Genomic DNA, 14,849 nt, shown 5'->3' with positions numbered 1-14,849 from the left:
GAAGAGAGTTAGGGATGGAATTCGGAGACTACAAATCAACATTTTATTTACTGAACTATTACTTCACTTCGTGAATCATTACTATGTGAAAGCACTGTTATATACAAAACTATAGGAAAAGCACATTAAGAATTGGGAAATAAAGAACTCAAGATGAGAAATTATTCCAAGTGCTTCCATGAAATACCATACTCATGATACTTCCCATCATTTGGATCTTTCCTGTTTGCGGTAGCATGCTTACTTAGGCTATAATCTATTTTCTCTCCTTTCATATTATTCAGGTAGCGATGATTTCAAGTGATTAGAAAAAACAATAGATTACTAAAAACAAAACAGTGGGAATTATCATTTCAAGACAGCGATAAAAATGACTTAAGAATTTTATCCTAAGATAATTTTAAGATGCTTTTGTGACCATAAAAAAAGTTATTGATTGCTGTACAATATTTGGAAGTACAGAAAAGTACTGAAGGATTAAAAGCCATAGTTGACCTCAGAAATCCTACTATTATCATTTTGTGTTTACTCCTAGTAATTTTTCTATATAAATGCTTTTAATAATCTTAGTTACTTAGACTACAAAGGTAATCCATGCTTATTATAAACTTTTTAACATTGTGGAACTGTATAATGAAGTTCATGGAGGTCCTCTGTAATATTACTCCAAAGAGCCTTTATGTGTTCTACCAAATTTTGTGCTGTGCCTTTCAGTAACAGTGTTGATGTTATTATTATCATTGGATCATTCTGTACTTTCAGTTTTGCAATTTGCTTTTCACTTACATATGTGATCCTTTCCTACAAAAATTAAGCACCCTGGAAGGAGGAAATGTTTGCTTTGTTCTGTTCACAATACCTAGAGCAGTGCCTTATAAACAGGGGGCGCTCAGAATGTGTTGAATGAATAAGTGAACAGTGGACCCAGGACCAGCAGCATCAGTCTCACCTGAGAACTGGTTTAAAATGCAAATTCTCAGGCCCCCACCCCAGACAAACTGAGTCAGAAACACTGAGGATGGGGTCCTATGATTGTGTTATAACAAGCCCTTCAAGTGTTTCTGATGCATGTTGAAGTTTGAGAACCATTAAACTAGAGGAGTGTGATTTGTGTGGTAGACAAATAGATTTATCTATGATTATTATAAACTTTCTGTTTAAATTTCCATCTGCTGGTGAAACTTTTCTTCGAGTATTCTTAGGATATCATTTGACATTCATTTCTTCCTTGTTTCATATAGCCTTTTTACTATGTCAGCTATACAGGATTTCCTTACTAAATATTTACTTGGAATTCTTTGAGAATTTTAACTTTTTGTTAGTATTGTGGCTCTTTGTAGATTAATTTATTTAATTTAAAATCAATACAGTGATTGTCTGGGGAGGTCTTATACATAAATTACCTAGAATTTGAAGTTTCCCCTTATTTGGGTACATGCTTCCTTTCCGTCTCCCTCTCCCATTCTCCCTCTCTCTTAATAGAGCAGGTTACCTTATATATGTGGGAGGATCTGTAGTAGAAGGGAGCACTTATTTGTGACTGAATTGCATATCAGATTATTATTTAGGTTTACTTTATAAAGGACCAGAAGACTTCTGGTTTTAATTTGTTTACCTTACATGTAGGCAATAAAGTTTGATGCTGTTTTTTTTTAAATATACTTGGCGACGGAACCTTTATGACTAGTTGATAAAAAGCAATGAAGGCCATTTTAAGGTTTTACAATAATCACTACAGATTATAAACCTTCTATAGTCAATTCAGCAAACATTTATTAAGTGCCTGTAATATGTATTGACACTTGCTAACTGCTGGAGATATAGTGAGAAGGAGGACTCCAGCCCTCAAGGAGCTCACAGTTAGTGAGAGAGACAATAAATGTAAATACAATGGAATAAGTATTATACCAGAGGTAACTCCAGGATGCTAAGAAAGTATAAAGACATTTTTGTTACAGTATTACCATAAATGTACTGTTTTAAAAGTAACATGCAAACTATTGTGCAAAAATGTTTTTTAGGTACTCCTGAAACAGGATAATACTACACAATTGGTGCAAGATGACCAAGTAAAAGGTCCTTTAAGAGTACGTATTTTGTACAGTTTACAATCTGAAATGATGAATCGTAAATTCATACAGTGATTTATTGGATTTTATATTTGTAGATACACTTTTAAAATGTTAAAAAATGTTAATCAGAAAACAAAATTACAAATAAGGTGTTGTAGAGTTAGTATAAATTACAATATTACAATGGCTGTATCCTTAGTTAAAGAATGTTAAACATCTTACAGAAGGATAATTTAATATATGTGGACATGAGTTTCAGCTACCTTTTGTTTTGAATTCTTGGACTGAATACTACATTTTGTTTTTCATATTGTTGCCACAGGTGTTTAGCTTGATAAGTGTAATATACCAGTATCATAAGTCTGAATCTTCTGTTTTTCTAACTTACCAAGTAAACTATGTTGACTTAATAGTTCAATTTAATGAATACCTACATTATGTTTTCCATCCATTTCTGGCCATTTGTTTATGTTATAAATCTTCATTATGTCAGAGTACCACTTCGGTTAATATCTGATATACAAAGGTCTGGAAGCTGAAAGAAGGTCAACTGGTCCATCCCTCTCTCTCCAGGTGAACCTTTATCTAAAAGGTCCCTTAAATACAAATGCTGAATCCAATATTCAATATTTACATGAAAGAAAATTGAAGCTGTTTTTGCTGTCCTATGGTGTTTTGGTTCTTACATTCCACAATTTTCTTGAAGGCAGTATCATGTAGTAAAAAAAAGCTCTGAAATGAGACTTAAAAGACTGGGTTCTCATCCTGGACTCTTTGCAAATTATTCTGTCTTCCTAAACCACAATTTCCAACACGTAAAATAGGGGTAATAATAGCTATCTTACTTAAGCCTAAGCATTTTGAGACTTGAATTGCATGGTAAATGTATGAACACTATAAATGATAAAGATCTAAGCCAATGTAAGGTATAATTATCATAAATAGATATATTTTTTTAACCCAGGTCATATAGTTGGTACGAGTGATTTGGTTTGTTTGTTTAAATTTGGTGATGAAATTTCGATTTTTTGTTTTAGGTTGGAGCCATTGTTGAAACAAGGACATCTGATGGATCCTTTCAGGAAGCTGTTATCAGCAAGTTGACAGATGCTAGTTGGTATACTGTGGGTAGGTAGTTAGGTAATTTAATATAGAGGATTTAATTTGCGGGTTTCATATCTATCTCTCTGTTTTGTAAATTCATTGAATCATTACCTTGGCAGAGAAATATGTATTCTTTCCTGTCAATTTACTTGATATAGACAGCTAAAATTTTAATGACACCCTGATGGTAAAAAAAAAAACCAATTATCTCTTTATAGTAACTTGGCCACTTATGGCTATTTCATCCAAGAATGTACTTCTTTTTTAGGTTATCTTGATATTTCCCTTCAAGAAAGTTAAATTATATGGTTATTTTTCTTGCGTTAGAAAAGTCAATACAACTTAGTATTGTAAGTCATCAGACTTTTAAACTTTTTCTGGAATTACAATTAAAATTGCATAGTTGCAGTCTTTTTTTGTATTGCTGCCTATTCTATATAAGGGTGCTATAGATATTACCACAGAATTTACAGACTAAAAAAATTTGGGCCAGAGTAGATTCAAGCCTAGGTGATCATAGCTTAATTTTTGATTTTCAGTGCAGTCAGGACTCTCTTAGTAACACCTTTCACGAAAGATATATATGCTGCTAATGTGAATTCATTCTTAACATTTCATGCATAAGCTTATACTGGCTTTAAAAAACTTTACTGTAGTGAGTAGCAACAAGTGTCACAGTGCATGTAAATGAAAACCTAAATGTAGTACCTATATTGTTGCTGTCATTATGTTGATGAGAATAGCAATAATTAAGATTTCCAAGTCTCCTCTCATTACTTTCAGACTACACAGTCCTGTGGATAACATCCAATCGTTGGCTTTACACTGAACATCTATAGCATTATTTGGTTTTTACATTTATGTCTTGGTATAAAAGATATAATTATAGTGTTGTGGTTTCCTTGCAGAAGGTAAAGAAATGACCCTTTAGGTTTATTTTTAGTTTACTTGATTTGTTGCTTTGGGTAAACATCATTCATCTGTAGTTGATGCTCAAAGCTGTGAAGAACACGCTTTGGTTGAAAATTGTACTTCCTGTGTCTTACTCTGTGGCTTCTATTAGTAGTAGCAATGTGCTGTATGTACCTAATATTTTCTAACCATTTTTATTCTTAGACCTCCTACAAGTTGGTGTTGGTTCACAATAGTGCTATTATTCTGAACTATACATATATATATATATATATATATATTTTTTTTTTTTTTTTTTTTGCGGTACGCGGGCCTCTCACTGTTGTGGTCTCTCCCGTTGCGGAGCACAGGCTCGGGACGCGCAGGCTCAGCGGCCATGGCTCACGGGCCCAGCCACTCCGCAGCATGTGGGATCTTCCCAGACCGGGGCACGAACCCCTGTCCCCTGCATCGGCAGGCGGACTCTCAACCACTGCGCCACCAGGGAAGCCCTGAACTATATATTTTTAGGAGGCTTAATTGTAACTGTTGATAGTTGTTAGAGATTTAAAAACTAAGCTTAAACTTAACTGTTAGATTTTAAGTGGATACAATTTTGCTATATTAAACAAAGCAGTGGTAAAAATTACAGGAGTTGATGTGTGCAGACTCATGGGAAATAATATGATGCATGTTTGAATACTAACATGCATCCTGTTTGGTGTCCAATATCAAGGTTACATTCACAATACTTGTGAAGTTTTCCTGATGTAATGCTTACACTTCTGCAGCAGCAATACTTTTCAGGTTTTCACATTTTGGATTTTCTGCACCCCAGAATAATCCTTCATTTATGAATAGCAATCTCTGTCCTTTACCTGAATGGCACTTTAGTATTGATGAAAACTAGTTGCTACTTAGCATTCTTTGTGGTGATTTTCTTTGATAGACAATAACAGAAGAAATTGTATAATTCTTGTTCTCAAAGAGCTTAGAATCTTAATTGCATATGGTTCATATATTAAGCATTAATGTACATAAGAATCACTTGGTGCTCATTTGAAAAAAAAAGGATTTGAGGACCCCAAATCTCTCTAATTTAGTTGGTCTGGGATGGCAACCCAAGAATCTGTTTTATAAGCACATTGGCTGAATCTAATGCAGTTAGTACACACTTAGAAAAACAGACCACATTTGTAGAAACAGAGACCAATTAGGGGAGAAGAATCCAAAATACTTAAAATTTTTGCATCTGTGTAATGAGAGACAGTGACCAAAAAATTTTAAGATGTTAAGAGGCACTATTCTCTTAAGTATTAAGAGTATTAAGTATTAAGAGGCACTATTCTCGTAAGTATTAAGAGAATTAAGTATATTCTCTTATTCTCTTTATAGCACTCTGCTATAAAGAATGTTTAGGTGTTGAAGGATGTAGGCCACATAAAGAATGATCCTTATTAAAAGATGGCAAAATAAAATGTGTGATCTCTCACAGGTCACGAACTTTCTATAATTTTCTTTAATTGAGTGACGACTTAATTGCTCTTTTCTGGATTTTTTCTTGATTTCTAATTCCTAGCAAAGTGTTATATAGGTAGAATCAGAAAGTATTCAAAGTATTGTTAATGGTCTTGATGTTTTTTGATTTTAAAAGAACTTGAAATTATGTCAGGCTCTTAAAAATGAAACAAAAGGGGATACCATACTGCTGATTTGGATTAAATAGGAGTTATAATTATCAGTGATCAAAAGTTATCTGAGAAACTGTTATTAACTCCTTATATAATATAGGTATTAATTTTTCATATTATAGCTGAATGATCAATTTTGAAAAAGATTATGGATCTAATATAACTTAATTAAAAAAAATCTAATAATACCTTGCCCTCCAGTGTTGAACAACAAATAGCACCAGTTCATGGATTTTTATGTTTTTTGAGACTTTGAAATATTTCCCCTTCCTATCATAAAACAATGCTTCCTAGTAGCTTATTCATTTGGCAGTTCTTTTGCTTGCATTAAAGATAAGGAATCTGTAATGTATGGAAGTATATTGTTATCTGTCCAGCCATTCAGAAGATACCAAAATTGGGATTAGAATTCATATCTCCACTTGAATGTTGCCTTTAATTCCTGACAAATATAACTGTCAGTAAGACATTCTAAAACTGTTTTTCTTTTGCTTTGTTAGAATATAAAAATAACACATGGTATTTGAAAAATAAGAAAAATGTAAAGGAGAAAGTTGCTTTTAATTTAAATAATTTATATATAAATGTACATAAACACATCATATATCAAGTTTAACACTAAAATATTTTCGATCATTGATATATTGTGACAAATGCTTTTTAAGTTTCTGGATTTTTTTCATACCTTCTTATTATTTTGCACATCAGTTTGATCAGATCTCATGGAAATTCTAAGTTAAAGGAGTAGAGGAGGGTTACATTAACCTGGTGAATGGACTGACTTTTGTAGAATGTACTGTAGGCTTATAAGGCTTTTAATTTGATTAGAACTGCTTATGACAAATGTTGTTATAACCAGAATCAACCACAAAATGTTTTCAAAGCCAAATGGTTATTCCCCTGACTAGAAAATCATTCATTAAGAAAAAAAGTACTAAGTAACAAATCTATTTAGTCCTGTGATAGGCTTTAACCCATTGTTTAAATAGCCTTCTGTAAGACTTAACATCTCATGATATTTTGTTAACATAATTATACATTTGAATGTTAATTTCTTAAATTTCCAGATTCCTGAAGTTTTTGATCTTAGCTGCTGAGGGGCTTCTATAGTTATCACAGATGATTTTATGAGCAACAGAACTATTGGTTTTACCTAGGGTATGCATATATTTTTAATTTTAAAGTTTTTACTGTATCACGTGAAATGTTTTGTTAATTGTTACCGATATAAGCAGATATAACAATAATACTTATTTTCACCAAGTCAGAATTCTTTTTTTTGTCTGTTTTTTGTTTATTAACAAGATGAAGTTTGAGGGTTTTAAAAAAATTAATTTTTATTATTGAAATATAGTTGATTTACAGTGTTGTGTTAATTTCTGCTGTATAGCAAAGTGATTCAGTTAGACATATGTATACATTCTTTTTAATATTCTTTTCTATTATGGTTTATCACAGGATATTGAATATAGTTCCCTGTTCTATACAGTAGGACCTTGTTGTTTATCAAGTTAGAATTCTTAAACTCTCTTCCCAATGTTCATTTTATGCCTCTGTTTCTTACCTGTTTGTTAATTCATTTTGATCCCCCCTTAACTAAATTGTAGCTCATAGATGAACCTTCTAATTCTCAATTTCTTTATCTATAAAAGGAAGATAGTGATTCCGACCCTGTAGAGTCTGCTGTGAGGATTAGGGCATAGTAGAAGCTTAATAAGTAATAGCCAATTATATCTTTGGATAGATAAAGTTAATTTACTGTTGTTATTATCTTATTATTCTCCAGCATCTAACAGTGCTATGATAACAGGTAAATCTTTTGTATTTAGTAGTTAGATTAGATCCCTTTTACTTTTGTTTCTTTGAATTCTAACAGTTTAGGGTCAGTCTTTGTTTCCATTAGCATTATTTTGTCTAGTACGATTAATGTTATAGAGAGAGTCTTAGCTTTGTCATTGTCCTCAAATTAGGTTTTAGAATTTTTGTGTAATATACTAACAGAGATACAACTTTTGTAGTATCTGCTCTCTTGCACTCAGTGAATGATCTATTCAAATGCCATTTTTGGCAAGTATAAGACATTTCATATCTTATAATTACTAAACCCTTATACTCTGACTTTTTTTCTCTTGGCGTGCTGTAGTATACACCTTGAACCAAAAATAAGCTTAATATACTATACACACACCAGTTAATTATTTCACTCTTATCAAAATGCTAGAGTCAGTGTTCAATGCCTTCAAATTATGTGTTCTTTAAGATGATATTTCTAACATGGAAGTTATAGAGGAAACTTTTTGTTTTTGGCCGCACCGCATGGCGTGTGAGATCTTAGTTCCCTAACCTGGGGTTGAACCTAGGCTCTTGACAGTTAGAGTGCAGAGTCCTAACCACTGGACTGCCAGGGAATTCCCTAGAGGAAACTTTTTTTTTTCTTGCGTTATGCGGGCCTCTCACTGTTGTGGCCTCTCCCATTGCAGAGCACAGGCTCGGGACGCGCAGGCTCAGCGGCCATGGCTCACGGGCCTAGCCGCTCCGCGGCATGTGGGATCTTCCCGAACTGGGGCACGAACCCGTGTCCCCTGCATTGGCAGGCGGACTCACACTGCGCCACCAGGGAAGCCCGAGGAAACTTTTTTTAATCAATTTATTTTATTTATTTATTTATTTATTTTTGGCTGCGTTGGGTCTTCCTTGCAGTGTGCGGGCTTCTCATTGTGGTGGCTTCTCTTGTTGTGGAGCACGGGCTCTAGGTGCGCGGGTTTCAGTAGTTGTGGCTTGTGGGCTCTAGAGCACAAGCTCAGTAGTTGTGGCGCGTGGGCTTAGTTGCTGCGCGGCATGCGGGATCTTCCCAGCCCAGGGCTCAATTCAGTGTCCCCTGCACTGGCAGGCGGATTCTTAACCACTGCGCCACCAGGGAAGCCCTAGGTGGAACTTCTTAATGATTTTGATAATCAGGGATGTCATGATTAAATAGGTCCACTATGTTGTCAAGTTTTCTGTTTGTCTTTCAGAAAATCTTGAGAAGTTATATGGCTCAACAAACTTGTATAAAGTACTCAAATACATACCTTTGTATAGTTTTATGAATTAAAAAAAATTCTTAAAAATATTTTTTAAGGAAACAGAGAAAATTCTGTTTCTCTTTGTTCACTTGAAGTTGGAAGGGGTTCGGTTCCTGTGAAAAAATGTAAAACGCTTATTTGTACCACAATTGACTTTGGTCCTTACCTTATTTCTAACCATGGTAAAATTGTGTTGAAGTGAGATTAATTTTTTCCTTCAAAAATCTGATATATTTTCAAGGTGAATATTTTAGAAAAACAAGAACTCAGAATGTTAAATTGTTGAAATTTCTCATCAGAGCATTTTGATTTGGGGCTGCCATTGATTAATAATAAAACCTTGTGGAAAAGATTTTGTTGTGTAAATTTGATATTAGTGATTTGTCTTATAGTCTCATTTTCCTTCCTCACATCTCTACCACTTAAATGTGGTGTATATAGTGTATATGTGCGTGTCCAGTGTCACCGTCTTTGCTATTGTAGGCATTAAGGAAAATTGGAACTTTTAAGTTTTATTCTTTAGCATACTTATGGACATTAATAATAACATGAAAAATTATTTTAAGTTTGGTATGATAATTTCATGATTTTGAATTTTTCAAAGAGCAGTGGTTTATCAGACTCGATGACACCATATAAATCATAATTGTGATACAAATGTTTAAAGCAGTGTTAATCAAGTGTAGATTGGTGATGTAATTGTTGGAGGATGTTGTGTTTCATCCTGTCATTGTGTCTGCAGGTGGTCATTAATTTCTGCATCATTGACAGTGTATAACACAGATGATTTTGCGGAATTATTATGGTTCTTTAAATATGTGCACCAGGAGCTTTTAATATTCTCTTCATTGTCTCCTGCATGTAAGAGAACCTAAACTAGGTGTCTTTAGTCTAAGAGAAGGAACTGACTGAGGTGGATAAATATTGAAGAAGTTGAGTACTCTTACATAGTTAAGTTTCTACCGTGAAAAAAGTTTATGATTCAAAGGCAAAGTTTTTGCTAATAAAGCAGCCCTTTAAAAAAAATTCAGGATTGTAATTATATAGGTAACAAGGTAAAGATTTTAAGATATTAAATCAAGATAATGTAGAATTTTCCTTTCTTAACATTAATATATTCTGTTAAATTGGAAAAATATTAAAAAATTGGAAAACATGTAGAATTATAAAAATTAGGATTAAATCTTAATAATCACTTTTGTTTATGTATGCTTTCCTGTGTATGTGCTTTTTCCATAATATATATAAACATTTGTTGATGTGTATATGCATTTTAAGTATCAGAGGTAAGGATTCTGTCTTCTTGTATTTTATTTTTTCAAAATGCTGGGCATCAGGTATCTTCTGAAAAAATTTTCTTTGTGAATATTAGATGGTAAAATCAGAGTACCTTTCTAGAAAATTAAACCTTAGGGAGGGCAGGAGAGAGGGAGACGCAAGAGGGAAGAGATATGGGAACATATGTATATGTATAACTGATTCACTTTGTTATAAAGCAGAAACTAACACACCATTGTAAAGCAATTATGCCTCAATAAAGATGTTAAAAAAAAACCCTATAAAATTATCAAAATAATATATATGGCTAGATATATGAAGAGCATTGGTGGTAAATTGTTAAATTCCTTGCCCCCATTTTCTTGAAATATTTACACATAGTTTCCAAGTAGTATTTCTTTTAAATGTAGTAGAAATAAAAACTTGAGAAAGCTTCTGTGCAATTATGACTTATTTTTTAGAATTAAAAAAATTCTCTTTCTGGTGTTTAAACTTTTATTTCTAAACTTCTTGCATCCTCCTCTAGCAAAAGAAACAAGTTGAATCTTATGACTTTAGAATTTGGCAGCCAGTACTTCTGTTGTATTAGGTTATCATGCAAATAAGTAGAAGCAGTAGAATGAACCAACAGCATTACGAGCAGTCAGGCAGTTTCTGGACATTAGAGATACTCCATTGATAACTGTTGCGAAAAAACCCATAATACTTCTTTTTTTTTTTTCTGTACGCGGGCCTCTTACCGCTGTGGCCTCCCCCGTTGCGGAGCACAGGCTCCGGACGCGCAGGCTCAGCGGCCATGGCTCACGGGCCCAGCCGCTCCGCGGCATGTGGGATCTTCTGGACCAGGTCACGAACCCGCGCCCCCTGCATCAGCAGGCGGACTCCCAACCACTGCGCACCAGGGAAACCCCTACTTCTTTTTTTTAAACCAGGTTTTTGCTCGTTCTTCTAAAATTAAAGGTAATTTAATATCTGTGCTTTGACTAGGTTGCTCATGGTTTAAGAAGGTCGTTCTGTAGTGATAGAGATTGAAAAAGTGAATGGAGACACTTAAGCAGTTTGGGGCAGCCCTTAACCTGTGTTTGTTTGGTATCTATAGAATGAAAAATGTGTGTAAATTTTAAAAGGTTTTGAAGCGTAACTAACAATGGTTCTTAAGCTCCAGGTAAATAGCAATAAGTGTGCATAAATTCTCTGATATTTTCTGCCTATTGCAGTGTTTGATGATGGTGATGAGAGAACATTGAGACGTACCTCACTATGCTTAAAAGGAGAGAGACATTTTGCTGAGAGTGAGGTAGGGTAACATGGATGGACTTTTAAAATTGAACAACAGCTACTAATGTAGAAGCAAAAAGTGATTTAATTTGTCTGTTTCTTATCCAGACTCTTGACCAGCTTCCATTAACAAATCCAGAGCATTTTGGAACTCCAGTAATTGCAAAGAAGACGAACAGAGGAAGGAGGTCCTCTCTGCCTGTGTGAGTGTTTTCATGTACAGTAACATTACAATTATCACGACATTAAATAAGTGGTTTTTCTACGGTGGTGAAATTTGTTTGGGTGGCCTTTCCACAGCATCTTGTATCCTTGTTTTAGACATTTTACCCTGAGTAGACTTTGTTCTTAATTCTTGGACAAAGTAATAGGAATAATGATCTCAACCCCTTTTTAAAAACGGCTATTTTTGTTTTGAGTTACTTTGCCAAATTCCTTAATTGATAGGATTATTTTGCTATGTTATGTGCGTATATGTGTTTTCTTAGCCTTCTTATTTCAAAAACATTTCAAGTTTAAAAATTGTAAGAATAATACAATAAACTTTCATATACTCATCATCCAGATTCACTAAATTATTAAAACTTTTTGACACATTTGCTTTATCATTTCCTGTCTTTATATACATATATTATAATTATTTTTTATTTAATAATAATTTTAACTGGCTGAACCATTTAAGAGGAAGTTGCAAGCATCATGACTTCTTACCCTAAATAGTTTATGTAAGAACAGGGACATTCTCTTATATAATCGAAGTATGGTTATCAAATTCAGAATAGATAACATTGATAGAATGCTATTATCTGACAATATATAATACATGTTTCAGATTTTGCCAGTTGTCCCAATAATAGCCTTTATACCATCGCCTGATTCCAGGATTCAATCCAAGATCATGCATTGCATTTAGTTTACGTGGTTCTTAAGTCTCCTTTAATCTAGAAAAGTTCCTCAGCCTTTTTTTGTCTTTTCATGACAGTGACATTTTTGAAGAGTACAGGCCAATTGTTTTGTAGATTTTTCCTCATTGTGGCCTTGTCTGATTGTTTAGTTATCCAGATAGGTTATCTAAATAAACCTCCTGATGTGTTTGGTGAGATCTTGTCCTAACCTGTTGGAGAATTAGAGTTATATTATCTGGAACCTGGCATACATAAAAAGTGGAAGGGCAATCTCTTAAACTGTATTTGGCACAGTGAATACTTCCTGGTGATATAGGTTTTCTGTCCCAGCCAGTGGTTGGCATGAGAGTCTAAGTCCAGGTCCTCACTGATCTAGTGAAGTGGACTCAGAGTTACCATGGACAGCGCAGGACTACCCCTTTAGGGCTAGGGAAGTATCCATTTCTTCAATTCCGACTTGAATGAAGAGGCTACTACCCTGGGGTAATGACTGTATCAAAAATGGTTGATGTTAAGATTATGATAAAGTTATTCTAACTTTTAGTAACGAAGATGAAAAAGAAGACGAAAGTACTGAAGAGGAAGATGAAGATAAGCGACGTCTCAATGATGAATTATTAGGAAAAGTTGTAAGTGTGGTATCTACATCTGAGAAGAGTGAATGGTATCCTGCTTTGGTAAGTATGGTTTCTTTGCAGAGTTAATTAACCATTTAAAGTATTTGTTTAACATGGATTTTAAGAAAGCATTTAAAATATTTTGAGAGTGTTACACAAATTTAGTTTGGACTTTATTGCAAAATTGAGCAGTCCTACTCAGGTCCCACATTCTTCACTGTCTTCTTTTGTTATTTCCTTTCTTTAATTCTCTGTAACCAAGTATTTATTGAGATCTTTCAGTTTTTCCTTCAAAATGTGTCCAGTGGTCTGTGTTTACTCTGTTCCCATCACCTTTTTCACCTGATGTATAGTACCTACCACCAGCTTCTCTTAACTTGATGCCTGAATGCTTTCTTTACTAAATTCAGACTTATTTTCTAGAAGTAACTTTTATAGAGAAATTTTAAAACATTGATTTAATCATGATAGTCCCATTCTCAAAAAAAAAAAAAAAAAAAAAAACCGGCACTGACTCTGCCTAGTGAATCAATTCTGCATTTTTAGATGGGTATCTGTGGTCATCCTTAGCTTTTAGTTTGTTTCTCATTTTCAGTGTAAGCTGTCTACTTAGGCTGTTTCTTAACTGCTCCCTGTGTAAGACACTTCACTCCTCCAGTCCTTTACCCCTTAAATCAATTAGTATTTACTAAGGATTTGCAGTGACTTCAGCTTTGCTCTAAGCTCCTTAAGAAAAGAAAGAGGTATGAGACATAACACATTGCCCTCAAGGAGTTTACTATACACATCTCAAAGACTGTGTAGTAGTTAAATATTATACAGTAATTTAAAAAACTTTTGGTGCAGACACTGGAATAGGACAAAGAGTTTTAGGGAAAGGAAGGGTATACCTAAGCTTTAGAAATGGCAAATCTTGGGTAGGTTGGTAGAGAAAACTAACCTTTGCTTACTTGGGAAAGGAATGAGAAGGTATGGGGAAGAGAATTACTTCACAAGAGGAATCAATAGTACTTGGTAATACCTATCTCCCTTTTCTCTTCTTCCTACTCCTCTCTTAAATATGTCTTAAGGCTCAGCTCAGGTCCTACCTTTCCTGCAGATTCTCCCCTAACCACTTTAACATAAGTATGCCCCTTCTTCTCTGAGTTTTGATATCACTTATATCTCTAATAATAATTTTGGCACAAAATACCTCCCAAATTAGGTTAGCCTCCTTTAAAGAACTGAGGCCTTTTTTTTTTTTTTTAGGTTTCTATGTGCATGTAAATACATTACTCAATTCCTGTGTAGTAGATTTACTTCACATAGGAAAAGTCTGAAAATCCTTTCAACCTTTCAGTTGTATAGGCCAACAAGTAAATGGGTTTGGATTCAGAATACTCAGGTCATAATTTGTCAAGAGATTAAAAAAAAAAAACCTTTATTTACTCAACAGGTTTATCATTTCCCAGGTAATAAAATGAAAGATGAGTAAGAGTCAATGTAAGACTCAATCTTACATTTGATGATTTTAGTGTACTGCAGAGAATAATCCAAGTAACTGTAATATAGAATAGTATACATTCAATATTAGGACTTCTTGTCCTGAGACCTTGCATTTATTGAAGGAAATCCAAAAAGAAAAAAAATAAAAAGCCTTCATGAAGCTTTTGAGCTGAGCCTTGAAGGATTTAAAGTTAGTTAGCAGAGCTTCACTAGAGAACTTTCTTAGAAGAAACAGAATAAGTAATAGGAAAGAAGGGGGTTTGTTCATGAAACTATTTGCTCTGGGAATTCATTTTGGCTAAATATTAGATGTGAATAGGGGCATAATAGGAAAGAAGACTGGGAAATAATTTGGATTGAGGACAGAAGGGTCTTTAAAATTTCATCTAAAGAATCTGGACATAGTTCTGCATAGAATTTTGCAGAAGAGTGACATTATTTGAGCTGCATATTTAGGAATGTT

General features: G+C 33.9%; 1 protein-coding gene across 6 annotated transcripts in view; it reads left to right on the top strand.

Annotated features, from left to right (window-relative positions):
- The window catches only part of ARID4A (AT-rich interaction domain 4A), a 58,643-nt gene that overhangs the window by 3,447 nt on the left and 40,347 nt on the right, over nt 1–14,849 (top strand). For 3 of the 6 annotated variants that reach the window (XM_019923431.2, XM_073800423.1, XM_019923427.2), the window contains 5 exons: nt 2,022–2,087; nt 3,110–3,200; nt 11,319–11,398; nt 11,488–11,582; nt 12,829–12,961. In XM_019923431.2, the coding sequence (XP_019778990.1) occupies nt 2,022–2,087; nt 3,110–3,200; nt 11,319–11,398; nt 11,488–11,582; nt 12,829–12,961 (465 nt within the window). Of the gene's footprint in view, nt 1–2,021; nt 2,088–3,109; nt 3,201–6,825; nt 6,917–11,318; nt 11,399–11,487; nt 11,583–12,828; nt 12,962–14,849 lie in introns of those variants that run through there. The other 3 variants (XM_073800424.1, XM_019923443.2, XM_019923452.2) reach the window with 2 other exon arrangements.

This window comes from Tursiops truncatus, chromosome 2 (genome assembly GCF_011762595.2).
Source record: "Tursiops truncatus isolate mTurTru1 chromosome 2, mTurTru1.mat.Y, whole genome shotgun sequence".
Taxonomy (NCBI): domain Eukaryota; kingdom Metazoa; phylum Chordata; class Mammalia; order Artiodactyla; family Delphinidae; genus Tursiops; species Tursiops truncatus.
The sequence above is the reverse complement of the archived record's forward strand: the minus strand, read 5'-3'. Positions and strand labels throughout refer to the sequence as shown.